This window comes from Pyricularia pennisetigena (genome assembly GCF_004337985.1).
Source record: "Pyricularia pennisetigena strain Br36 chromosome 4 map unlocalized Pyricularia_pennisetigena_Br36_Scf_9, whole genome shotgun sequence".
NCBI lineage: Eukaryota > Fungi > Ascomycota > Sordariomycetes > Magnaporthales > Pyriculariaceae > Pyricularia > Pyricularia pennisetigena.
Genome location: NW_021940921.1, coordinates 980,550 through 1,006,403, shown reverse-complemented (window position 1 = coordinate 1,006,403; position 25,854 = coordinate 980,550). Strand labels below are relative to the sequence as shown.

The following is a 25,854-nucleotide window of genomic DNA, read 5'->3' as shown; positions in this document are numbered from 1 at the left end:
AAAAGGGCTTCCCACTTACGATCCTGGTGTAAATGGCCAGCCAGTCTGATCCCTTCATCTCGGTGGCGACCTGAACGATGAGATCCCTGTTTGATTCCAGAGCAAGCGACACGTCCACAAAAGCTTGGTTGCTCGTCTGGTCGTGGGGCTTGACGGGCATGGAGCGGATAAAGTCGGCGTCCATGTCGTCGACGTCGACATCGACTAGTTGACGCGCAGTGGATTAACGGCCAGGTTCAACGGAGTCGGACAGCAGAGACATGACGCGCAGGGCGATGGCAACTCACGCATCTCTTCCAGCCTTTCCAGGCATGATTTTGACGTCGCTGCCGTCATTATCTCGGGATTCGATGGTTGTTTTGTTGGTGGTTGGAAAAAACAGACCAGCCGGATATTTCATCAAAATCAGACGCAGAGACGAGCGTTATGGAAACTGCCGACAATCCAATATCCACTATATACTGTGCTAAAATGCAACCAAGGTTGGGAATTCGTGAGGGGGGCTGACATTCGAGGGCGGGGGCGAAGCGGGAGGGCGGAATGCCCCTTTCCGGAAGCTGCGGGGTGTGGGCCAGGGCCAGATTCTAAATTCCTTCGCTGCCGACATCGGAAATACTGACCGCCGTCTCGCCGACAAGAAGTTCGGGTCGGTGCTGCGGCGCGGCAATGTCAAGAACCAGCAGCAAAACGGCTTCGTGGTGATAGAGGCAAACCCGATCACAATGGACGAATTTGCAGCAAGGTAAAGGGATGCTTGATTGACACAATGCCGATGGATTTTGGAGCAAAATTGAATATCGCTCGCGCGGGATTGAATCTTCAGCAGAACGAACCTGCAAAAGGTGCGCAAGGTGTTGACGTCATGTATTGTTTGATATGTTGGCCCGAAATCTACGTACGTTTGAACGTCGCTCGAGACGGTGCATGCCCTGGGGCCGTTGGGCTTTGCTTGTGTTTTTGGCGGTATAGAGCTGACTGTTGAACCGCTCGCTGACGAGCTGTTCTCGCGGGATAGAGGGGGTGAGTTGGAGAGGAAAGATATTTTGGATGGTAATGTGACTAGGTTAGGTCTGTGTTTTAGCCAAAGCCCCCTGCGTTTGGCAAACGATGTGAGGAATAATAGGCAAACAGATATATATATATATATATATATATGTGTGTGTGTGTGTGTGTGTGTGTGTGTTTTGATATTTCTTTCCTGGCTGGATAGATACGTCTTCAAATACCTTCTGTATGTGATGGTATAGGGGGTAATTGGTTGGGTGATGAAAAGAGATTATAGGGGTTCAACCAAGCTCGACACCGGCCAAGACGGGCATTCCAACTTGCAACCGTCCCCCTTGCCCGCACAGCGCAGGTTCATGTCCTTGACCGACTTGAAGAACTCGCGAGTGGTGGCCAGGTCGAACCGCCGCACGCAGGCCGCGCTCCAGCTCCTAATCCAGATCCCAGGTGTAGTGCACTCCGCCCGCCACCAGGCCTGCGCCAAGCGCCCCGCCCCATTATGCCTGGGGTTGTGCAGGAGCCGAGGTCTTTTGGTTTCGTGTCATTGGTTAGTCTGGCCGTTATCGGGAGGCCAAATGTTCTTGGTGTTTGCTTTATTTACCGACTTCCATCTGATGCCGGTGGAGAAACTTGACAAAATCGTCCGTGGGAACGCCGCCAGCCGCGGTGACCGTCCTGGCCTCTTTGTCCTACCGGACTTTTATAATCTGTGAATCTCAGATTGGACTTGTCAGACTCGGTTGACCCCGGGAAATACAGCTTTGACTGAATATCGTTGCACATGGATATCCCGACTAATCCGAGAGCATTTCCATAAATCTACCCTAGACTAGTTGGCTAACCAAAGTCGGCAAGTTCACTCCCTTGTGCCGATCCTCAGGACTCCCAGGCGAGCAAGTAATTCCGAAATTGTGCCAGCCCCTCTCCGGGTCGGCACGCGGGCCCTCCACCGCATCAAACTCCTGCAACATCATGACCGCCACAAACCCGGCCTCCGTCAGCGCAAGGTGCTGCCCTATCCAGATCCTAGGCCCGCCGTTGAACGGCACGTAGTGAAACACCCCGGGGCCTGTGCCTCGCCTGCCTAAACCAGCATTTTTAACATGTAGCACTTGTACATAATTTCTTGTTTGATCTCTTGCAAGAGTCTTTGAAGCGGGTTTTATAAATAAAGTCTCAATCATTGCCGCTGTCCTTCTCATAGTTTTTATGATGATATGATCATCCGAAGTGTAACTGTTGTGAGTTGGTTGACTCGCTGGGAATGCAAAACGACATATAATTTGTGTTTGAGATGGGAGTGAAATAAAAGAGTGCAAAAGGCAGAGGAAGCGGACACGAACACGATAAGCCGGAAGAAAATGACACTAATTGAAGAAGGCGTTTGGCGTGAGAAAGATGTAGACGTCTGGGAAGGCCCCCATTCATATGGGTAGTTACTGGGAGAGCAGTCACGATTGCCTAATGCACAACCTTGCCAAGATGAATATGTGCGAGTCCCCAAGTTATGGGCATAAAGGTGATATGCGGGCTGCAAGACCCTCGTAGCGCGGCAAAAAGGCAGGAGCCGGACACCCTGGCATGCATAGCGCTTATATTTCTAGACCCCTGATATAACATTATGGTGCAGCATCAAAGCTTCATCATACTTGGAATACCAGTGATACTTGTTTTAATGGTAAGGGACCTCTCCACTACACCCTTGTCCGTCCACAGGGCTGTCTGCTCCCATTTTTCACCGGGATCATTTTTATAACAGCAAATAGTCTTCGTGTATTCGCTATCACAGATTACAGCCCAAAAAAAAAAATAGTTGACCCTAGAATCGTATGCAGTCGTGATTTGAAGAAAGACGTCTCGAATCGTCTTTTGAGCTCCTTGGCCTTTTTGGCTAAAGCACTCATAGAATAACCAACAGTCTTTTTCGGACCGCACGTCACAGCTGGCAAACCTTTTCTTTTTGCCATCACGGCCTGCGAAATGGGCACGTGCTAGCCAACTGCCGAGTCCGGAGGCGGTAACAGCAAGCATGCTGTCGACTTAATCTTAAGCCTAAGTAGCCCAGGAAGTGTAGCCGAGGACAGGGGATCCCTGGCTGTCGGGAGATGTGCTTTGTCTCTCTGTTGAGTCTGGGTTTGAACCACCAGAATGTCAAGCATTCAGATAAAAGATGCAATCAATCCCCAATCAGGTGGCATCCAACTAGCAAGGGATGAACCCCCCATCAAGCCTAGTGCAAGTGTAGATCCTTTCCAATGGGCATGATCAGCGCAGTTCCGCCATTTACATTTTTCCAAAGAAAGTCGAACCGAACAAAAGCGGATCGTGCCGCCCACATCCCGCAACCTACCTGACCACAAACTCAAACCTTTCTACCCCAGGCTTCGGCGTCGATCACCCAGGCCATATTCCAGATCACCTGGGGCTGGTGGAGCTGATTTGTTGCCGACGTGCTGGGTTGAATGATGGGGTTGAAGGGGTCATTTGACGATTCGGAAGTTGCTGTTGGGGGGTTTCTTGGGGCGAGCAATCCGAGAGAGTCGAGGGCACGTGCCAAGGAGAGATATCTGAGGCATAATTCCGAGGTGAAAGTCGCGGTGGCGCCAGAGAGGTTGCTCTCATTTGAGCTGAAGGATGGCTGGGAGCCGCTGTGCAAGTTCCTCGGCAACGAAGTCTCTGACGTGCCGTTTCCCGCGGTAAACGATCGGAAGGAACACGTCGAGAGGGTCAGGAGAAAGCAGAGGGCATTTGTGGGTGTTGTTCTGGGCAAGTTTGCCAGGTCGGCGACCCCATGGGCTCTCGGAGTAGGATCTATTGTCGTATGTTATGCCTGCCTGGACGCGGGCAACAAGAGGCTTGGTTTCCAAGGCAGCTGCGGGTGCTCTGAAGATGAACATCTGTCAAGCCACCGAGGATTTTGCATCCAATATCATAGGGGATTAATTTGATGTTCAAACAATGGATTGACGATTTGGCGACGCAGCCCCATGTTTGCTTGTCTGGTTGATCTTGGACCACAGGATCACATCCTTCCTTTCGACACTGAGCCGTTTAGCCGAATTCGTTCGTCCCAGAGGTCATTACAAAACTTAACGAGGTGATCGGGGAGGTTTGCACGGGCAAACAAAATTTCTTGTTGTCAGGTAAAAGAGGCAAACTTTTCCAAGATCTTGGATTTACTGACGGGATGTGGATAAGGCCTGGCTAGAATTGTGATGAGAGGAATATAGGTAACAGTACGAGAAATAAGTTTCAAGGTTTTAGGTCTATCGCCACTATTGATAGCGCTCCTCTCCCAAGAGTCGAGATGTAACAGCCTGCGGCTCCCTAATCTGAATGTATACCTATTTACCCTGTGAGAGCAATTGAGGCTTAGGGTTCTTTCGTCAAAGCGCAACCTCACCTTGCTAAGGCGTAACACACTTTTAGGCTCGTATCTTGATGGCGAACGCCAAGTTCAGCCTAGCGCTATGTATTTCAGGCGACGGGACGTCGAGCCTGCGTTTACGCGCGTCTAGTACGGATGCAAAAGCTCCAAAAAAAAAAAAAAAAAAAAAAAAAAGGCTCGGGCCAAGGGGCCAAGAGGCTAAACAAATCCACAGAAACAAGACAAGGGAACGGCGGGATTCCATGGCGTTGCTAACCCCAGGGGCGGAAATGAGAATTAGCCACGGGGAGAAGCATGGGCCACGCACCGTTGGTTTGCTGAGTATACACTAGCCACTTTTTCCAGTGGGATGTTTGTGCTACCGACTTTAGCCACTGGCAAGAACTTTTCGGTCATTACACGGGTTCAACAGCACATCGAGACAATGCCACAAGTCCCTTGAAGTCATGACACAGACCACTGGCTTGTGGTTCGGGGACAGCTGCCACCCAATCTCTCCCTGGGAGATTGACGGGGAGAGTAGCTTAGCTCCTGTTTCTGTCCTTGGTTCACGTACGTTCGAAACAGCCCGGTTGTCATCATCTAGGAATGAGGATTCGCGGCCGACTTTTGTTTTCATGCACCGGGTCTGTTTTCTCTGTTTCTCCTAACCATAGTCCCAAGAAACAAAGAACAAAACCAGGAGTTGCTCTAGCACGCTTCTAGACGAGCCCTACACATTCCCATGTATATAAACCTGATTTCCACCATCGAAACATCCAATCCAATTTTTGATAACCATCCTCAGCCATTCTTTTCTCAGGTTAGCAAACCAAACATCAAAACAACAGACCAACTCCAGTCGCTCATCAGCAACAACATTCTTTCACATTCAAACCCGTCGCTTTTCTAAGCCACCTCGAACTTCGATTCATTCAAATACCGCAATCATGCTTCGCAACGTCTGCCTCCTCGTGATCCTCGGCCTTGCCCCGGCTCTCATTGCCGCCAACCCGGTGCCTGACTACGGCTCTTACGGTGGTGCCGGAGGTGGTGCCGGAGGTGGTGGCTCCGTCAGCCCAGGAGGTCCCAAGGGCTCTGGCGGTCCTGGTGGTCCTGGTGGTCCTGGCGGCCCTAGCGGTCCCGGCGGTCCTGGCGGTCCCGGCGGCCCCGGCGGCCCCAAGGGTCCTGGAGGTCCTGGAGGTCCTGGAGGTCCATCTGGGCCTGGCGGCCCTAGCGGCCCTGGCAATGGCGGTGCGGTGAACTGTGATTACCCATCCAACCGCAACAACCCTGCTTGTACCACCACCACCACCCCCACCACTGGTAGCCCTAGCGGCCCTGGCAATGGCGGTGCAGTCAACTGCGACTACCCATCGAACCGCAACAACCCTGCCTGCACCACCACCACCTCTGGCGGCAACACCCCAGTTTGTGGTATGTATTCACTCGATCATCACCTTTTGTAGAAAGCCTAAATGAAATTCAAGGCAGGAAATGCAAAAGATCGACCTAGCTGACTTTGACATGTCCAAACAGGTAACTTCAACCCTTGCGCCAACATGGCTTCCGGACCCGGCCAGGGCGGCCCCAACGCTGCGTGCGTCAACTGCGACTACCCCAGCAACGCCGGCAACTTCGCCTGCAAGAGCAACACGGGCATGCAGGCCAACTGCAACCTTTCGCAGTTTGCCAACCTCAGCATCTGCGGCGGTTCGTGCCCGAGCGACAACAACTCTCCGGCCCCGTCGAACAGCGCCCCTCCAACCCCGTCGAACAGCAGCCCTCCAACCCCGTCGGACAGCAACCCGCCGCCCGCGACCGAAACACCCTACACCGAGTCCGCGACCCCGGTCGCCTCCGCAAACGTCCCGGCTAGTACTGACGGTGACTATACCACTGACGATGACTATACCACTGGCAGCAACTAAATTCTGCCCTCACCAGCAGCCGCGACGAAATACTCCGTCTCTTCCAACGAGTACAGCAAATGAAGCAACCTCAAGGATAAGGTTATGCAGGACTGGGATGCGATCAATCTAGTGTGGGGCCCATAACCGCTGCCAAAGGATGTGTACTATACTTTTATATGGCATGAATACAAAATACAAAATCTTGGGGTTGACTTTTGAATTTCATCACATCCAACATCTCGTGCATGATGATATATATGTACATGACCGTGGCTTTCTTGGACTTTATTTCAACCATGAAACTATAAATGACATCAGATCCGTACTTTTAAGCACATATGATAAGCGGTAAGTAGCCACTTGCCAGAGGCCATTACGAGTCACGACTCGTGTGATTGCAATCATTGTGGGCATGAACCGACGCCCTAGATAATTCTAAATCCACAATAGGGGTTTTTTTTTTTTTTTTTTGCATGGTTCCTCTCCAGGGACTATGCCTAATACGAGGTAGTACTCTCCCTCCATTCAACTGCTGTGTCGGTCGCTTACCGTCGCTTTGCACGAAGATCGCAATCCGGAGTATCCGATACGGTATCATTTGGCTTGCACACGATTGACGTCTCACAAATTAGACGACCGAGCCTTTGTTTTCCCGTGAGTCGAATCCACTATTCAGAGAAACATAAATAGGCCCGGCTTGGCAATCACGTTCTCGCATTGCTGCTCTTGATTCAGGGCTCCTCACCCACGTCGTTCGTTTCCATCACCTACCCTGCCCTGGGAGAGTTGCTATTTTGTTGCTCACCACATCAAGGGCTCCCATTCCATCTATAGCCATGCCTCACTTCGCGCAGACCTTTGCCCTGCTCACCACCCTGGGCGCTGCCGCCGTCTCGGGCGGCCCGGTTGTCAAGCGCGAGCAGCCCACCGGGAGCGGGCCCCTGTCCGTCTACAACACCCGCATCAAGTATGGCCTTCCCATCCCGCCCGAGCTGGCCGTCACCGTCAAGCGCGCCGGCGTCGAGACCTCGACGCTAGACAAGAGGCAACTGCTAGAGGCGCTGCAGCAGCAAGATCAGAAACAACAAGCACAACCGCAGAGGAACCAACATGGACGCGTCTCGGCCGTCCCCACCAGGAACAACACGGAATGGGTGTCCAAGATCGAGATCGGCACCCCGCCGCAGGTCCTGACCGTCCAGCTCGACACGGGCTCGGCCGAGCTCTGGGTGTTTGCCGACGCGCACCCGACCGCCAAGGCCGCCGGCCACAGCGTCTACAGTCCCTCGCTCAGCTCCAACGCCTCGCTCATCCCCGACATGGCTTGGAACAAGAGCTACGCCGGAGGGGACGGCGCGTCCGGCAGCGCAGTCTACAACGACGTGGTCCGCGTCGGGGACGTCGTCGCGCAGTCGCAGGCCGTCCTCCCCGCGACCGCCGCGTCCGACTCGCTCGTCAAGTCGCCGTACGACGGCATCCTGGGCCTCAGCCTTTCCAACTACACGTCGACGCTGCCGGCGGACGTCAAGGGCCCGCCCAACTTCTTCACGACGGTCAAGTCGACGCTCCAGGCGCCGCTCTTCGGCGTCGACCTGAAGCAGGACGAGGAGAGCTACTTTGACTTTGGCGCCGTGGCCATGGACCGCTGCCGCGGCCAGGTCGGCTGGGCGCCCGTGCTGCGCTACCTCGTCAACGGCAACGACTTTGCGCGCTGGAACATGACGGCGTCCGGGTACGCCGTCGGCAACGTGACGGCCGCCGACCTGAAGCCCGCCTACATGACCGGCGTCGTCGACACCGGCACCACCCTGCTGTACCTCGACAAGCCCATCGTGGCCGACTACTACGGCCACGTGCCCGGCGCCCGCTACGACGCCGACTCGTCCGGCTGGGTCTTCCCCTGCGAGCAGGCCAAGCCGCTGCCCGACTTCTCCTTTGGCGTCGGGGACGCCGGCAACGTCGCCGTCATCACCGTGCCGGGCAAGTACCTCAACTGGGCGCCCAACGACGACGCCAAGAAGGAGTGCTTCGGTGGTCTGCAGGAGGCCTTTGACTACCAAGGAGGCAAGCTTTCTCTGTTTGGTGCCGTGGCCATGAAGTCGGCCTATGTGATCTTTGAGGACAATCGCCCGGCCGCAGAGCCGAGGATTGGCTGGGCTCCCAAGGATCTCAAGCTCTAAGTGAAAAAAAAAAAAAACGAAAAAAAAAAAAGAAAAAAAGGTGTATCGGTTTTGTATGTAGCTATAATGGATTGGATTTTCGAAAGAAAGGTCGGATAGGCTAGTATATATTGGTTCAATGAAACACCATAACTCTTGTATAAAAATGCCAAACTCGATGCTGTGACTGGTAGAAACGCTCCCGTCATCTCTGAAGAAATTCAACAAGCCAAGCATGCTCTTGGTGGCGGCTTACGGACTGGCTTTGATGCTGATAAGTCCGTATCAGTGGTCTTCAAGACGGCGAAGCTGGGTCCGCTACGATAGAAGTTGGACTGGGTAGGGCAGAGCCATCCAAGGCCGACAAGTTTAGTATTTAAACAATATGAGAAGCGTGCATCCCGGAAAGAATAATGAATGAAAGAAAAGCGTACAGCCTTTGCAAGATCAAAAATTATATATTAAAAATGAATCAATCTTGACGTGGAGACAAAAAGAACGAACAGATCAAGTGGGATACAGGCCCGGACCTAATAATTATTGGAAATGTACATTGTAGCAACAACACCGATTAGGGAAGCCGTTTTGACGGCCAAAATCTCAATGAAAAACAGAGTCCCCGCAAGGTGAAAGCAAATAATAAAACACAGGACAGCAGACAAAGCTTTGCAGCTCGGGCAAGTGTCTATTTCATTTATATTTTTGTAGCCTTGTACCGCATCGAGTCTGGCAACTTTTATCTGGTATTTCCATCATTTCCGACGAGTCGAACCCCAGTCCTGGTTTATCATCAAATCGCATTTCCCTGCTCCGGATGCCTAGGCTAGCTGCACAGGGGTATCCCCACTTACAACACTAAACCCTGGGGGGCTGGACTGACTAAGGCGTTCCTGGGTGAGTACCATAAATGGTTTAAGCCTTCGGCATTGCCGACCATGAACCCCAGGCTATTCTTACGATTACAGGCTTGTAGTGCCGATCCCTTGTTTTTTTCCTTTTTTTTTTTTTTTTTTTTTTTTTTTTTTTTTTTTTCTTTAAAAAAAAAAAAAAATTAATAATAATAATAACAATTCTTCGCCTCCTCATCCATTGGAACCCATCGAAATAGGATTATGGCGTTCCCTTATGATACAAATAATTCGTTGATTGTCTGGATCGCGCAGCACCCGTATACTTCGTGGCGAATGACATCCAGGTGGTACAGTGACCAAGGCGTCGCTCGAAAACATGCTGTAGGAAAATTTGTCATTTCAGATTCTACAGGGCAGGGCAGACTAGAGGACCGGCCCTGCGGGAGAGCACCGACTTTTGGCGTTACCTGTTGGACCGTGGCAGCATGCACTTCATTTTTCATCAGTGTATTCAAGACTCGAAAAGAGGGACAAGATGAATTAAATCGTTGCATTCAAGCCGCAGTAACAAGCGCTACTTTGGGCTTTGCGACTAGAAACGCGCGTCTGCGATCCGAACCCCGGTAAAATTATATCATCAAGCGAAGAAAGTCCCCAATCCTGAAATCCCATATCGTAATCCTCAGCCAGCAAACCCAAAGCCAAACAAGATAAGAAGAACACGAGCAAAGCATCCAACCAAGCAGCTCGATCCAAACACAAAGTTTCCCCCAAATTCATGCCGTCAAAAGAAAAACACAACCAAACAAACAAATACTAAGAAATCAGAATCTATACGTATGCTTTTACGGCTTTTTCCAAGTGATTACATCCAAGAACAGTCGACACGAAGGATCCAGGTTCCCTCCACAACTGTCCTCGACCTAATTAGTACGGTAAAAGCCCCGTGTTGACCACTCCGAGGAAGAAAAAATCTGGGCAAGGTCAGTATGCTTCCAAAGCCTGAGGAGAGACAGTAGCTCGCCTGTCGCCGCGGATCTTGCGAACACTCTTCCCAACCCCTTTCTTAGGCCAGCCCTCCGAGGGACCAGGAGGGACGTAGTATTGCGGGGCAGACTTTCTATTATAGTTCCACACCAGAGGTAGCCTTTTTTGATCGGCTTTGCGAGCTAAGCCAAAGGGATCCTCATTGATTCCCGGGAGGGTTTGACGCCCGTTTTGCGAGTATCTGTCGCGGTTCCGCTTTGCGGGGTACTTGAGTACCCGCGGCAAGCCCTCGCCGATCTCGAGAGCCGGGACCACGCCGGTCCTGGCCGCGGGCTTGGCGATCCCGGAACCGGTATTCGTGACCTTGAAGTCGCCGCCTGACTGCGATGGCTGCTGTTGCTGCTGCACCATGCCCGCGGTTGCACCTTGGGCNTTTTTTTTTTTTTTTTTTTTGACCTGCCGTTAAGCGAAGACAAGCTACGATCCAAGGCCGGAAAAAAAGGAGATTAGCGAGACGGACGACTCGTTTTAAAGTGAATGCGAAAAAAAAGAAAATTCGTATTGGAATAAAGGAATGTGGACAATGCGAAAAGGCAAGGACAAAGGAAATTGGCGGGAAAAGTAGGGAAAAAAAGGAAAAAGAGGATTAAGGAAACTTGATGATTCGCACACCGGATGGTGAGAGGAAACAATCAGAAAAACTCTAGGAGGGGCGTGAGACAGCCTATTATACAAATCTCAAAGGACTTTTTGGAAGCCGTCGGCCCTAGACTCTAAATCTTCCGGCATTGATAATGTTATTTTTGGCCAGGCGCGAAAAAGAATCGTTTTCCAGTACTAACTAACGTCGGGATCGTATTGCCTTCGGTGTATCTGTCAACCTGGTTTCTGAGTAGTTGTGAATCTGAAATTGGCAACCATATCATGAATCGGGTAGTCTCTTCATATAGTAACAAAATTTGGTGGATGAGGCGCGTGACGGGTGCCGATCCCTCGTGTCGAAGCATGGCTCGTCAAGGAGGACGTCGAATCCAGGGTATCCCAGGCCGGAAGCAGATATTTACTCCAATTGCGCCTCAAATCGTGCTTTGCATAGGTATTTTGGGCAACTAGAACAGGAGCATAGGGCTGTAAGTAAAGCGTCTCCTACGCCAACCGAATATTTCCCAAGGACACAGAGGCGGATAATATAAGCACATCTGGACTCCAGACTCTGTTGGTCACTTCTACTTGCATTATGTAAATAGAGATTCGACTTGATCAGGCCGAAACACTCGCATTTGAAGGTACCAAAATATCCACAAGTGTTCGCTTTGATGAGAGGGGTAAAAGTAAATTTTGAAGCTTTTTATTTCCAGATTAATCTCATTCAATCGCGATTGCAAATCCCTTGCTCGTCACAGCATTGAAATAAACCCGCAAACCTTTCAAATCAAAAGCATCGATCAATTGGGAATACGCTAGGTACTTGTAACCTGGTGCTTTTTTTGCAATTCATAAAAAAGAAATTTCGGAAATTCATTTGCTGCAGCGTAACACATTTGAGCGTGCAGCCCACCATTTTCATGTTGGAAAATATAAAAAAGGGACTTAAAACCGCTTTCACTATATATATTCATAGACAATGTGTTGCCATTAGGGGTTTAAACGGCTATCGGTACCCGGTAAACCCGTCAAAACACACTATACGTAATTATTAAATTATACCAAATTAGAATAATTAGCACTTAAATCTATAATAGTAATGTGTTAGATAGTTTACATTACCTGTGCAATTTGAGAGACATATAACTGAGTTTGTTACCAGAACAAAAATTACCGCACTTAGGCAATAAATAAAGTTGCAATACAGGGGTTGCATGTGCAGTTAAAATGCCTAGCTTTGCAAGCATTTTTAAATCCACGTGGCCTTTTTCCCTTTTATTAAAACAAATAAATAGAACAAGGCCAATTAAATATAGCAATTCGCACAACTTGCTTATTTTAAATTCCAGTCCCTACGCATAAGCGAGGTTTCTAAACAGGGTTTATTGGCGTACATTAATAACAACATTGTTATTGCCTCGCAAATTAAACAAGATACGAGTGATATTCGCCGCTTTTTCCAAAAAGAAAAAAAGCTTTTTTTGGTTTTATATTTAGAAGGTAAACCAAGTCTATTTAATAAATTATATATTTCTAATTCTAAACGTCCAATGTAAATTATATATAACAAAGAAAACTTCTTATATATCATAGTATTGAGCTCCCTGCTGGTGAAGTTGCTCCATAAAATTGAAACTACTAATACGCAAAGTTCAATTCCTATATTTTCACAAATAATAATAGTCTGTTTAAACTCGCTTTAGTCTTCAGAAGTTGAAAAAATAACAGCTTTAAATATCATTTAGTATCTAATTCAGTACTGCTATTATAAGCTTCAATAGTCAACTCGTGGAACAAAAGCCCTGTATTTACCTAAGAACCCGTTACAACTTTCAAGATTTAAAAGTCTATCTATTAATAAACTGCTAAAGTAGAGAAAAGCACAAGTATACATTCAAAGCTTCTTCCAGTTTGCAAATTAACAACGCAATTGTACTTAGCGCAGCTATATTAACCCAGTAGTAAAGCCTGTACGGGACTAACAGAAAGGTGCGGATAATAGTCCGATAATATGATGGTTCTGCGCTGGTAATATATTCTGGGTGCGAAATTAATACAACTAAGGTTATATAGAAGGAAAAAAACTAGTTGAAATGCGTTTTGCGAAAATATTTTTAAACTGGTACACGCGTACGAATTGATGGTAAAATAACCAGCCAAGGTAAGTTGCTATATTCAATTTGTTTTATTTTATTTATCTCTTTATATAAAAAAGAGACTAATTGCAATTTCATATTTAAGTATTTTATTTATCAATAATTAGTATGTCTTCTCAGTTTTTTTGTTTTTTTTAAAAGTCCATATATTGTTAAAATTGACCGGCAATAAAATAAAGAAAATTGGTTTATTTATTTTTAATCGCTGTATAATATACAATCCATTATAACTTAAAGCACTTTTATTTGGATTTTAATTGTTAAAAAAGCATTTATATAAAAGCTCAACATATTACTCAAAAAATGCTTGATAATCATAAACCCTGTACCATTCAACAGCCAATTTCTGGTATTATATACCTAGAAATTTTGGCTTTTATTGAATAATTCGTTAAATTGTTAGAAAAGGTTAACCATAACCTTAGGGAGTCCACTTCCGGGTCATGTCCACTTGTGGGTCACCCATTGTAGTTATTTACCCGTCTGGGTAATTTGTTGAAGATGTCTTCGCCGCTGACTGGATCTAGCCTGGTTGTTCAAAGCCTCGTATCCCTTTTTCCTCGGTGGTCGTACTGCGAATTATATCTTTTTCCTTCACGTTCTCGCCTCATGAGTCTTGACCAGCTATTGTTCCACATCAAATTGATCACTGATGGAGGCAGTGGTTTTCAAGGCTCTGTATTCATTCAATCGTCCCGAGCGTGTGTCTCTTGCATGGCCCCCAGCGTAAAGAGGCATTGGTGGCAGTGTCTTCTAGGTTCAGCGTCTCCGCCAATGAGCATTCCCAGGCCGCTTATGTTTGCTAGATCCGTATCGTGCCAGAATTCCAACTAGGTTTCAAGTATGGTGAACAATATTGTGGGTATGTATTCTAACAGACTAACAAGGGGAAATACGCCAAAAAGAAATCAAGAACAAATCCGCATGAATTCAGGATCCAGTTCTCATACAATATGCCACGGAAGCCTTGCGCTGTAATTGCCACCCTTCCTACTGCGTCAAAACAGGATTTACTCAAGCTTATCCACAGTAAAAGGACACTTAGCTTTTAGCTGATCAGGACAAGCTAACAGCGGATGACACAAAAATGGACGCGAGCTCCAGCGTATAGGCCCTTCTTCGCGGCCACATCGCGATCGGCTTTGCTTCGGCATATTGGTGGTATTCGCACAAAACATTCCGTGACAGCAGTCATTAGTGATGACTCGCATATGGAGGCCGGGAGGCGCAATCGCCGTGCGCAGACAGAGCCCTTGGTCTTTTTTTTTTCCTTCTTCAAACGCCGAGTCTGTAGAGAGCCTTCCGAATTGAATGAACAACCGCCAGGTCGGACGCTGCGTGGACGGCATCACAGGACATATGATTTACATCCCGGTCGCGACCGCAGCCATGTTTCGCACCCAGCGTCTCGAGGTTGTGGACATTGCTTCCGGGCAGTTTTTTTNTTTTTTTTTTTTTTTTTTTTTTTTTTTTTTTTTTTTTTTTTTTTTTAGTTCCTCTGGAGGGGCGGGCTGAAGGAAGTTTTGTTCCTTGGGACCCAGTCAGGGGATGACACGGAAACCGATGTGCGAGAACACGGCATGGCCGTCTTTCCCACCCATCAGGACTACTAAAGGCCTTGACAGTCAGGATGCGGACAGTTCTGCGCCTGTTTCACCGACAGGGCGTCAACAAGATTGTGTTGGCGGCATTGAGAGTCAATGGTCTGGGCCACCAAATAAGCGACATTGTCGATGCCTGAAAATTTGGCATTCTGGGAGAGGCGCTGGCCAGGTTCACGAAGGGGGTTGAGGCCGATGAGGTCCGAATGCCGAAGGTTGGGATGGACTCAAGGTGGTCTTTGCAGTAAAGCGAAGTGAAATTGTGGACGATTTTAGGGCCTGGTATGTTACGAAACTTGATACATTGGAATAAAAGAGGGTCAACGTCTTGGGGCAGGTAGACGTAATGGAAAGAATCAAAAGTTGTCCACCAACCCCAAACGAGCCTCCCCCAACCCCCACCCGTGGCCAAGGCTTGTTGTAGATTACTATGCAAGCACATTGGATCCACCTGATAAGTTGACAAAGTTGAGGTTGTTTCTAGGGTCAAGAGCCAACTGCCTACGTAGGAATGCAACATGCATCGAGTCAGCGAATCAAATCACTTGTGTATGTCAGGTATTGGAGAGGGCCTGAAGGCGAATAGATGTGGACATGTCGCGTCGATGGAGGCGCGAGATCTTGCTGCCACGAGGCGTGGTCCCGTCCCAACAAGGACAATCTTGACAAAAAAGGGAATGAAGCGGTCGATCCGCACAGAGCACAACGTACTGTGCACTGTATTACAAATGGCGAGACATCTATGGCGCCTTTTTTGAGCGCGATAAAATGTGAACCAGCAATTCCGGTAGTTGAAAGCGGATACTGATTCTGGGCATACCAAGCAAATGGTGCGACAGCTTGGATTAGCTCGATCGCGATTGTCGATATTATCCAAGAAGAGGCTTGCAGGAAACCAACCTTGCCAAAGTCATCGATGGAAAATCTCCACCACGAGCCGCCGTTTTTTGAGAATCTAGTGGGGTCACCTCCAGTACCGGAGGTTAGGCAACCAATCATCATTCCGGGATTCACAAGCGATCGGGGACGCTTGGCAACTTTGACATCTTGATGACGTACCCGACTTGGATGAAAATGCGTTTTCGAACTCCCAACACCTCTTTGACCACTCTTCTCGTCAAGAAAAAAGCAGCCTGGCAACCGCATAGTGATGCAACAGTTGGGCAATTTTTCACTCATGCATCATCTCCGCATTCACTTGACCAATGTATTCTTGCGAGAGTCGTCTCCTTCGACTAGAGAGATTGCAGGCTGGAAAAGAACATAGAAAGAAAGAAAGAAAGAAAGAAATGTGCTCCACTTATATCGTATGCTGTTCCCCATTTCTGATTCCTGATACGGCAACAACGGTCTGCCAAGCGTCATATCCAAACATCATTGACGTCGATGATTTCTGCCAAAGAAGGTACGATCCGTGGAACGATTGTTCCGTAACGCGGAACTAACTGCCTTTGCAATTCGTGTATTTCTTTCTGCCTTGTGGTGTGGCGGCAGGACTCGGCCTAATGATTACCCAACATTAATTCAAGAGGCAACGTAGCGCATCTGCTCGGTCAATCTGTCGATCATATTAAGCAAGCTGCCACTCACTGCCTTCCTTACTTTCCTCTCACCTCCTCTTCCCCTTTGTTTTCTCCCACACCACTTAATTTGGGGCATTGATCAGATCAAAAAGCATTACCCCTTGATCTCATCTCGCACCTCGCACGTAAAGGGTTAGTTGACTTGACCACCGAAGAACAACATTATGGCGTCTCTAAAAGATATCGGAGATACCCTCAGCAAGGGCAAGTCATATGTCATGCATTCACAGGGCGAAAAGATTTCCGACCTCGCGAGGAATACAGTGACGCCGGATGAGAAGGGAAGGCAGACTACGGACGCCGGTGTCAGGATCACCAACCCCGATGATTGGCTGCGTGTCACCAGCAACGACCAAATAGGCCCCTCGCTGCTTGAGGACCAGATTGCTCGTGAGAAGATTCACAGGTTCGACCATGAGCGCATCCCCGAGAGAGTGGTGCACGCCCGCGGCACTGCGGCACACGGAAAGTTTACACTGCACAAGAGCATCGAGCACTTGACCACAGCCGGCGTGCTCACAGACACGTCGCGTGAGACACCAGTTTTCTTGCGCTTTTCGACCGTCTTGGGCAGCCGAGGCAGCGCCGACACGGTCCGTGATGTTCGTGGTTTTGCCGTCAAGTTTTACACGCCCGAGGGCAACTGGGATATCGTCGGAAACAACATACCAGTCTTCTTCATCCAGGACTCGATGAAGTTCCCCGACGTCATCCATGCCGGCAAGCCTGAGCCGGACAACGAGGTACCACAGGCCCAGTCGGCACACAACAACTTCTGGGACTTTATGTACCAGCACTCCGAGGCCACTCACATGTTCATGTGGGCCATGTCAGACCGCACCATCCCGAGGTCGTACCGCATGATGCAAGGTTTTGGTGTCAACACGTACACCCTCATCAACGCCAAGGGAGAGCGACACTTTGTCAAGTTCCACTTCACCCCGGAGCTTGGCGTGCACAGCTTGGTCTGGGACGAGGCCCTCAAGCTTGCCGGTCAGGACCCTGACTTCCATCGCAAGGATCTGATGGAGGCCATCGCAAATGGTGCCTTCCCTCGCTGGAAGTTTGGTGTTCAGGTTCTTCCCGAGTCACGCGAGCACGAGTTTGACTTTGACATTCTCGATGCCACCAAGGTTTGGCCCGAGGAACTTATTCCCGTCGACTACATTGGTACACTCGAGCTCAACCGCAACGTCGACGAGTTCTTCCCGGAGACGGAGCAGGTTGCCTACTGCACCAGTCACGTCGTGCCCGGAATTGGCTTCTCAGACGATCCGCTCCTGCAGGGCCGCAACTTCAGCTATTTCGACACGCAAATTTCGCGTCTTGGTATCAACTGGGAGGAACTGCCCATCAACAGGCCAGTTTGCCCGGTTCTCAACTTCAACCGTGACGGCCAGGGCCGTCACACCATCACCAAGGGCAAGGTCAACTATTGGCCCAACCGTTTCGGCGTAAATGCCCCGGCTGATGGTGTCAAGGAGGGTGGATATGTCGAGCACGCTTCCAAGATCCAGGGCATCAAGGCGCGCACCAAGAGCGCCAAGTTCCGCGATCACATCTCGCAGGCACAACTTTTCTTCAACAGCATGTCAGATGTTGAGAAGAGGCACATGCTGGCCGCTTTCTCCTTCGAGCTTGACCACTGCGAAGAGGAGGTTGTGTACAACAATCTCGTCTCGCGCCTGACTCAGATTGACATTGGCCTCGCCCAGCAGGTGGCCGAGATGGTGGGTGCTCAGATCCCTGACAAGGCGACCAAGGAAAACAAGGGTATCAAAGCCAAGGGTTTGAGCCAGTTTGACTTCTTGCCCGAGAAGCCTACCATTGCATCACGCAAGGTCGCCCTTTTGATTGCCGACGGCTACGACTCGGTTCAGCTCCGTGCAGTCAAGGCCGCCCTCACAGCTTCTCAGGCTATTCCGCTCGTGATCGCGCCCCGGCGTTCGCCCATCTACGCTGCTGGCGAGACCAAGGGCTCCAGTGGTGCAGGCCTCAAGCCGGATCACCATCTTGAGGGCTTCCGAAGCACCATGGTTGACGCTGTGTACGTTCCCGGTGGTGCTGAGTCGATCAAGACGTTGTCTAAGAACGGACGTGCCTTGCACTACATTCGAGAGGCATTTGGTCACTTGAAGGCCATCGGAGCATCGGGTGAGGGTGTGGATCTCGTCAAGCTGGCTGTGACGCTTCCAGAAGTCACTGTATCGACCGCAGATGTGACTGAGTCGTACGGTGTGGTCACTGTCAGAAACGTCCAGGCTGACAGCTTGAAGGAGGCTGTTGACCTGGCAAAGGGTGGAAAGGACTTTTTGGATCAGTTCTTCCACAGCATTGCTATGCACAGGAACTGGGAACGTGAGGCGGCTGGATTGAACTCCCAGGTGGCATACTAAGTTGAGCAAGGGGGAGGAGTTTTTTTTGTCACGACGAAACGATCGCTTATGTTCTAGTTCTGGTAGCTTCCCAGGTACCGAGATGCCGGTACCCAAATGCAATCTCCCGCCGGGAAAATTTGAACCATCAATGTTATGTTGTTCACGTAATGAAGTTGGTGCTATCATACATGTGATCCGGTGCGTGCACTTGTTTGGACGCTATTACGGACACTGCTTTTCAAGGGCTTGCTTTTCCGCTCGATCAAGTGCATAACAGCACCATAAACTGTAGCCCGGGGTTTCCCATGACGCTGGATCGAAGTAGGCAGGTGAAGCAGGTCACATGGAAGCAATTCTCCCGTGATGAGGCCACAACTGAAATGCCTGACGCAGCTCCTCAATGGGCATATTCGCCCGTGTGGTATTGTTTGGGTGCGCTCCCAAGTCTGGCATTTCGCAGATTGTTAATAATTACGAGGCCTTCTCTACGCCCCTCAAAAGACGACGGCACAGTAGCAGGAGCCTCTTTCTCTCGGCTCGCTGGGACAGGACCGAACAAATCTGTGCTGCAGTTGATGCAGTGTCCCACCCACAGCAGTCAAGGGCCAGGTTTGATTTTGACGGAATCAATCTGGTTGATATCCACCGACAGTGGGACGGCGGCATGATTTGGGTCTCCGAACAGTGCCTACCTTGGCTAGTTGTGATGCACGAGATTCATCCTGCTCTTGGGGTTAGCGTCCTTTGCTGACTGGACGGTCGTCTGACTTGGATCTCGAGTTGAATGCCGGTGTCTACTGTAGTCCTCTTATGGCAAAGACGGAAAACAAACCCTAAAAGGAAAAGGCTTGGGGAACACGCAATTACTAACTCTATTCAAGCTTATCCGTACATTCGTCACCGGAACGCACGTGCGGTTATATGTGGTGCAATAACATTAGATATTATGCTGTAACGTTGGGCTCCACATCTCCGACCCCCCTAAAGTCCGGCCCCTAAAAATATCTACTCAGCCACGTCAACCCTTTGTTTTATTTTATAAATATCTAGACGAATTTTTCACTTTAGAACTTGCATTTTGAAGATTCTTGCTCCAAACTTTCCAATGAAACAGTACACTGAAAATCAGCTTCTTGCTGCCATTTCTGACATAAGAAATGGCAAATCAGTTCACAAAACCTCGCAAAAATGGGGTATTCCTCGGAGTACCCTTCACGATCGTTTAAAGGGGGCCCAGTCAATTCAACAAGCGAAAAGATTTTGTCAAAGGCTTTCACAGGAGCAGGAGACCTATTTGGCAGATTGGGTACTTGCGCAGGCCGCGTTAGGCCTTCCGCCAACGCATCAAGAACTACGCTATTTTGCGGAACGAATTCTTCAGGCCGCCGGAGAAAGAAAAAGCCTTGGGAAACATTGGGTTAGCCGTTTTATAGCCCGATATCCAATTTTGAAAACCCAAAGGCCCCGGCGAATAGAAAATGCCCGGGTTAATGGGGCTACAACCGAGGTAATTAAATCTTGGTGGTCCTATTTGAAAAATCCCGTTATCGATACTATAAAACCGGCCAACCGTTGGAATATGGACGAAACAGGTATAATGGAAGGCAAAGGATCTAATGGCCTGGTGTTAGGGCGTAATAAAATCCGGCCATTACAGCGAAAAGAGCCTGGAACGCGGGGTTGGACGAGCATAATCGAATGTGTATCAGCTACGGGGGCTGTTATACCTCCCCTCGTTATATTTAAGGGGAAAAACGTACAGCAACAATGGTTTCCAGCTGATTTAAGTCCTTTCGATACCTGGCAATTTCATGCAACAGAAAACGGGTGGACAAATAATGAAACAGGTATCGAATGGTTAAAAAAGGTGTTTATTCCAAATACCCAACCTTTAACTCCTGAAAAGCGTTTATTAGTTCTCGACGGCCACGGATCACACGTCAGCGACGAGTTTATGCTTGTTTGCCTCCAAAATAATATTCAGCTTTTATATTTACCTCCTCATTCGTCGCACGTTCTTCAACCGTTGGATTTATCGGTTTTTGGGCCGTTAAAGGAAGCTTATCGACGTCACCTGGGATTTGTAAACCAGTTTTGCTGTTCAACGGTTGTTGGGAAACGAAACTTTCTACTTTGCTATCGAAAAGCCAGATCAAAAGCATTTATAGCAAAAACCATTCAATCTGGTTGGCGTACGACGGGGTTATGGCCGGTGAACTTGGCAAAACCACTTTTAAACCCGTTTTTATTAGAAAATAGCAACGCCAACGTCGAAAAAGGTAGAAATAACGGCTTCCAAAGGGATAAAACACCGGAAAGCCCAAACCAAAAAATTAACGACCAATCTTTACTTATTTGGAAAACCCCTAAAACGACCCGAGATATTCGACTTCAACTACAGGAAATTTCCCGGTCCGAAAAAAGTAACGCCACTTCACGGCTTTTGTTTGCAAAAGTCCAAAAAAGCTTCGAAACCAAGGATATCTTATTGGCTGAAGCTCAGCAAAAAATCAGTTTGTTAAAAGCAAAATTGGAGGCGGTACGGCCGGTCAAAAGGAAAAGGGTAATTCCGGATCCCAACGAGCTTTTGGTCAGCAAAAAAAACGTTTATGAAGCACAGGAAAATAATAGGGACTGTTTAGAGGATTTGAACGATGGAGAAGAGGTTAGCGAACCGGGAGAGCCTGACAATGATTGTATTATTGTGCGTTGATAGGTTTACATTTAAATCGGTTTATAAAAGGGGTATTTCGTCGTTACATTTTTCAAGGGGGCCGGACTTTAGGGGGGTCGGAGATGTGGAGCCCAACGTTAACCATCGTCAGGCAAAGAAAGTTTACAACGATATCCATGAGAAAAGAAAATGAAGTTAAAAAAATCTTATTTGCAACTGCATTGCTCGTAGTTGTTCTAGAACCCCATTCGCCTCCAGAAACAAAATCCCATGACAAAAAAGGAACCGCACAAGCAGATCAACACGGACTGGTGAGTTGCTCCGCATGCCGGCATAAACAAATTCCCCGAAACAAAAAAAAACCCTTTGCCATTCGTTTCTCGACAGCGGGTACTCCCATTTTGCGGATGGCCATGTCCCGATGGGGGATGGGCATCTGGGTTTCGCAGGATGAGACGGCGCCCATCTCATCCTGCTCAGATGCTAAGTACGTTGGCTTAGGGAATGACGACTGAGCTGCATATTTTTTTTGTGATTGATGAGGCGACACTGATGGAAGATCTCTCCCTACCTGTGCATTTGTGGGAAATTTGTATGGATGGGCCAGGGTGGTGAATATCTGCAAAGGAGGATGCAGGGGTGGAAGCAGGTACGAAGTAATATATAAAGGCCTGACGGTCTCTCTGCTGCGAGAAAGAGGTTGCAAGCTTTACAGGCCACCCAGCTCTGCCCCCATCCAGCCCTCCTCTCTCCGCGTACTTCTTTCGCACCTCTTCAAGCAGCTCAAGAAAGAAAATACGCCATGCTACGCATTCTGTTCACGGCTGCCGTGGCGGCCGGCTACGTCCTGGGCTACGACCAGACAGACGCTGGGCTTCGACGCCGCGCCGACGGTCGAAAACCCGTTCCGTCGAGGAGCTGCACCAGGCAGCGCTCGAGGAGGGCGGCGCCGAGTCGATCGACGAGGACGCCCTCAAGCGCGAGTTCGAGTCGCACTTCCCCGGCTTGACGCCCGACCTCACCGCGGACCTGTCCAAGTACCACAGCCCGCGGTTCGACGAGCAGCTGGCCGCCGACAACATCTACGTCGAGAGGCTGAGGTTGTTTTTCGAGGACAAGCTGGGTACTGCTCAGGGGTTGCGCCCGCTCACTGATGGTATTTGAGGTGATGGGGCGGTTTGTAGTAATTTAGGAATTCCGAATGCGGTCATAAAGAGAATTACTTTTGAGCTCCTGCATCTTGGTTGCAATGGAGATGGTATAAATTTTGTGCGTCGTGACCTGCGACTTGGTGGTGGCTAAGCAAAGCCTATGTCTGAGTGACTCTACTCTGCTCTATCCAGTTTAGTTTGTGCGTGACAGCAAGGACTGCCTCGTCATTCTCGGCCTCTTGGCATGGGACCGCCCCCGGGGCCTTTCTGAAGCTCTTTGGAGCGAGGACCGGAGACTCCGAACTACTACTGCTGGCTTTCCCCTGCGGAGACTCGTGCATGACCCCTGTGACTTGCAAGAGAGGCCGCCTGCGCGGGAGAACACTGAAAACGAAAAACCGTGGTGTCTTTGTTTTTTGAGCAAATAACACGAAAATTTGCGTGGACCAGCTTGTATTTATATCAACGAGGATATATGAAACTGAGTTATGAGATTGTTGTGAACGAACTCTGCTGCTTCTTTCGGGCACTGATCCTTGCTCAAGGGGACCATCGTGTTTTCAACTCAAGCTCATCGGCACGCAATTGGATACCAGCTTATCGGGCCCGGGTAACAAGTCAAGTGTAAGCGGGAGCTACTGCATCAATACGAGCTCATCGCAGCTCGCGACTGTGGTCTGAGCATCGTCAAGGGTTCGGAATCCATGGGACAAGCAGAGTTTGCAGACGCCCACTCCAGATACCTTACCTACTATACAAGAATCATTTTATGCATCATACTTTTCTCATCAATGGGCTTGAAGAGCCCTCATGAAGCCCTGCGTCTCGTCGCCCTGCTTTACCTTGGCAATGGGCGTCGAGTAGAGGTCGTCTTCATCGCCTCCTTCCTGCTCGAGGGTGCGTCGCACATAGTGCTGCGCGACCCTGAGCCACGAAGCCTTCTCCGCCTTGCTGGCCCCGCGGCCTTCCCAGATCCAGATCTCGCGGCCTTCGTCGTCGAGCAGGAAGACGTCGTTGCCGTCCAGGTCCCGCGGCGACAGGGGCTCTCCGTCCTTGACCAGCGTGAACTCGAGCCTCCCGGACGCGTCGCTGAGGCGCCAAAGACGACGGGGCCTCCTCCTCCGCTGCTGGGTCTGCTGCGGCTGTGACGAGTCGTCTCCCGACCGGGTCCCGACGGGCCTGGCGCACTTGAAGACGTGGCTGGGGCCGTACTCGTCCTGGGCGCCGCCGAGCATGGACACGACGACGCTGTGGCGCGACTCGGTCTGCGACAGCACCTCGACCTCGACGTGCTTGGCCAGCGTCAAGTCGTGCACGACCTGGGCGGCCTTGGCCTTCTCCATGGGCGAGCAGGCGCGGCCCTGCCAGACCCAGATCTTGCTGCCCGTGTCGAGCACGAAGACGTCCTTGTCGTCGAGGCTGGCGGCGCTGGCGTCCACCTCGTGCACCACGATCGAGTCGCGCCCGGCCCGGCCGCCGGGGAGCTTGAAGACGCGCAGCAGCGTGACGTAGTCCTGCTTGTTCTTGTCCTCGGGGTCCTCCTCGACGCGCCGGAAGCCCGACTCGACGCCGCCCGACAGGATCTTGATGCGCGGGAACAGGGCCACGAACTCGTCCGACATGCACTTTTGCAGCTCGCGGTGCTGCGTGGCGCGCCCGCGCAGGAACTCGTCCAGCTCCACCGTCTTGTAGGCGGCGGTGCCGGCCTCGTCCTGCGTCGTGTAGCGGCCGAGCCAGAAGAAGATCTCGTGGCCGAGCTTGTTCTGCTCCTTCTCCTGCTCGCCGTCACCCTGCTGCTGGGCGTCCTGGTTGTCCTTGCCGACCTTCCACGAGTGTAGGACGATGTAGCTGTCGCCGTCGTAGAACTGGCCGTACCGGTCGCGCGGCCAGGGCACCACCTCGAAGCGCTCGATCCGCCAGACCAGCAATCCCGGCTCTATGCCTACGCGGCCGTCGTTCCAGGCCGGTTCCGTCTGCGCCGACTGGTACTTGACGCGGTGGTCGAGGGCGCTGCCAATCAGCTCAACATTGCTGTCCTTGATGTCATACTCCTTGAGGTGAACTAGACCCTTGTTTGGGGGCATTGTTTTCTAGTGGTTCCGCGTATTTCTTTTACCGGCGATGCTTGGAAGCTAAGGACTAAGCGAATGATAATAGCAGGGTTGCAAATGTGTCCGATGACCTTGGGGTTGTTTCCGATTAGGGAATCTCCAAGCCAAGGAGGTTGTTTCTTTCAGATGTTCTTTTGAATGTTCGTTGTAGGGGATGCCCCGGGATATGTTGATCTCAATCTGAGAAAGGCCTTGGTGTAATCAATCAGGGTGCAGAAAGGCCTTGGTTGTTGAATGTGGTTCGTCGTCGGTGACGTGAGGCCTCGAGGTCAGTTGTGCGGGGAAGAGGGGCCAAGCTGGTTGAACCGCAGGGGGGGGGTTCTCCTTGCCGCGCTGACCATAACCAGCTGAGGAAAACCAGGGTTCATCCAATCATGGGCCGGAAACCAAATAGCGCACTTTCGGGGACAGCGCCCAGTGCTAGAGTTTTTTTTTTTCCTTTCTTCTTTTTGAGTGCTTTGCTTTCTTGTTTTACACTGGGCTGCCTCTTCGATGTTGAAACAAAAATGCCGCTGACCCTGCAAAGTATAGGTGCCGAGGTATCCTTGAAATTATTCCAAGGTACTGTACAATTGCTTCATTCCTCTTGACGATGCAGAGGTAGACCGTAGGCAGCATTCGCCGTCCGTTGCTATGCCTTCAAACCCTTTTCTTATTGACAAATGAATGTTCATCTTGAGTAACCTGTTCGCATACACTCAGTTGCCCCGTGTTCAGTGGGAATACAAAATTTTTTTCACTCTTCACAAACCGTTCTGAAGCAGTCTCAAGGAGCGTTTCCCCGCCGCCTAACAGATCCTGCGGCTGACTTGTCGCCTTGCTTTTATGGGGCTCCCCCCGCTGAAAATGGGACTCGACGGCGGTTGCCCAATGGTTCGGTTCGTGTCAAGAATCTATCAGTCTCAGGTTTGGTGGGTTTGGGTTGAATAACGTTTTTTTTTACCTCTTTGCTTGTCATCCAGAGTCTGTTGGGTTTGGTAACAATTCAATCCTACCGTACAATCACGCGTATCAGGTGTGTATTCATTATCATATGGTCAGATGGTTCAGGAATGGAATTCATTTTCGAATAAATCCTTGCCTACAGCCGGTTGCGAATACATGCAGCTTGGAGTACTCGCAAAAAAAAGAAGAAAAAAAAAAACCTGCTGCCATTTTTTTGTTACAAACCAATCGCCTAAATAAATATGCCGTCAATCCGTGAGCTGAAGAATCGAACAAGGAACCTGCCTGCATGAAGCCAAAAAAAAAAAAAAAAAAAAAAAAAAAAAAG

General features: G+C 49.9%; 8 protein-coding genes across 8 annotated transcripts in view; 5 read left to right on the top strand and 3 right to left on the bottom strand.

The window, feature by feature from the left end:
- PpBr36_10291 (uncharacterized protein) overlaps positions 1 to 336 on the bottom strand; it is a gene marked incomplete at both ends in the record, with an annotated part of 1,501 nt that extends 1,165 nt beyond the window's left edge. Inside the window, 2 exons of the mRNA XM_029897404.1 lie at positions 20 to 204; positions 288 to 336. Coding sequence (XP_029744412.1) covers positions 20 to 204; positions 288 to 336 — 234 coding nt within the window. The remainder of the gene's footprint in view (positions 1 to 19; positions 205 to 287) is intronic.
- A 3,131-nt stretch (positions 337 to 3,467) lies between these two features.
- PpBr36_10290 (uncharacterized protein) lies at positions 3,468 to 3,953 on the top strand (the record flags this gene model as incomplete). The annotated part of the gene is made up of 1 exon (XM_029897403.1): positions 3,468 to 3,953. The coding sequence occupies one exon, from the start codon at positions 3,468 to 3,470 to the stop codon at positions 3,951 to 3,953; it is 486 nt and encodes a 161-aa protein (XP_029744411.1).
- Positions 3,954 to 5,322: 1,369 nt separating this feature from the next.
- On the top strand, positions 5,323 to 6,303 carry PpBr36_10289 (uncharacterized protein; the record flags this gene model as incomplete). Its single annotated transcript, XM_029897402.1, has 2 exons — positions 5,323 to 5,809; positions 5,912 to 6,303. The coding sequence occupies 2 exons, from the start codon at positions 5,323 to 5,325 to the stop codon at positions 6,301 to 6,303; spliced, it is 879 nt and encodes a 292-aa protein (XP_029744257.1).
- Positions 6,304 to 7,121: 818 nt separating this feature from the next.
- Positions 7,122 to 8,465, top strand: PpBr36_10288 (uncharacterized protein; the record flags this gene model as incomplete). The annotated part of the gene is made up of 1 exon (XM_029897401.1): positions 7,122 to 8,465. One exon carries the CDS (start codon positions 7,122 to 7,124, stop codon positions 8,463 to 8,465), a length of 1,344 nt encoding a protein of 447 aa, XP_029744258.1.
- Positions 8,466 to 10,279: 1,814 nt separating this feature from the next.
- PpBr36_10287 (uncharacterized protein) lies at positions 10,280 to 10,717 on the bottom strand (the record flags this gene model as incomplete). Its single annotated transcript, XM_029897400.1, has 1 exon — positions 10,280 to 10,717. The coding sequence occupies exon 1, from the start codon at positions 10,691 to 10,693 to the stop codon at positions 10,280 to 10,282; it is 414 nt and encodes a 137-aa protein (XP_029744184.1). The 5' UTR covers positions 10,694 to 10,717.
- Positions 10,718 to 16,431: 5,714 nt separating this feature from the next.
- PpBr36_10286 (uncharacterized protein) lies at positions 16,432 to 18,663 on the top strand (the record flags this gene model as incomplete). The annotated part of the gene is made up of 1 exon (XM_029897399.1): positions 16,432 to 18,663. The coding sequence occupies one exon, from the start codon at positions 16,432 to 16,434 to the stop codon at positions 18,661 to 18,663; it is 2,232 nt and encodes a 743-aa protein (XP_029744261.1).
- A 2,926-nt stretch (positions 18,664 to 21,589) lies between these two features.
- Positions 21,590 to 22,483, top strand: PpBr36_10285 (uncharacterized protein; the record flags this gene model as incomplete). Its single annotated transcript, XM_029897398.1, has 2 exons — positions 21,590 to 21,630; positions 22,102 to 22,483. The coding sequence occupies 2 exons, from the start codon at positions 21,590 to 21,592 to the stop codon at positions 22,481 to 22,483; spliced, it is 423 nt and encodes a 140-aa protein (XP_029744259.1).
- A 775-nt stretch (positions 22,484 to 23,258) lies between these two features.
- PpBr36_10284 (uncharacterized protein) lies at positions 23,259 to 24,554 on the bottom strand (the record flags this gene model as incomplete). Its single annotated transcript, XM_029897397.1, has 1 exon — positions 23,259 to 24,554. The coding sequence occupies one exon, from the start codon at positions 24,552 to 24,554 to the stop codon at positions 23,259 to 23,261; it is 1,296 nt and encodes a 431-aa protein (XP_029744260.1).
- Between the last annotated feature and the right edge of the window lie 1,300 nt (positions 24,555 to 25,854).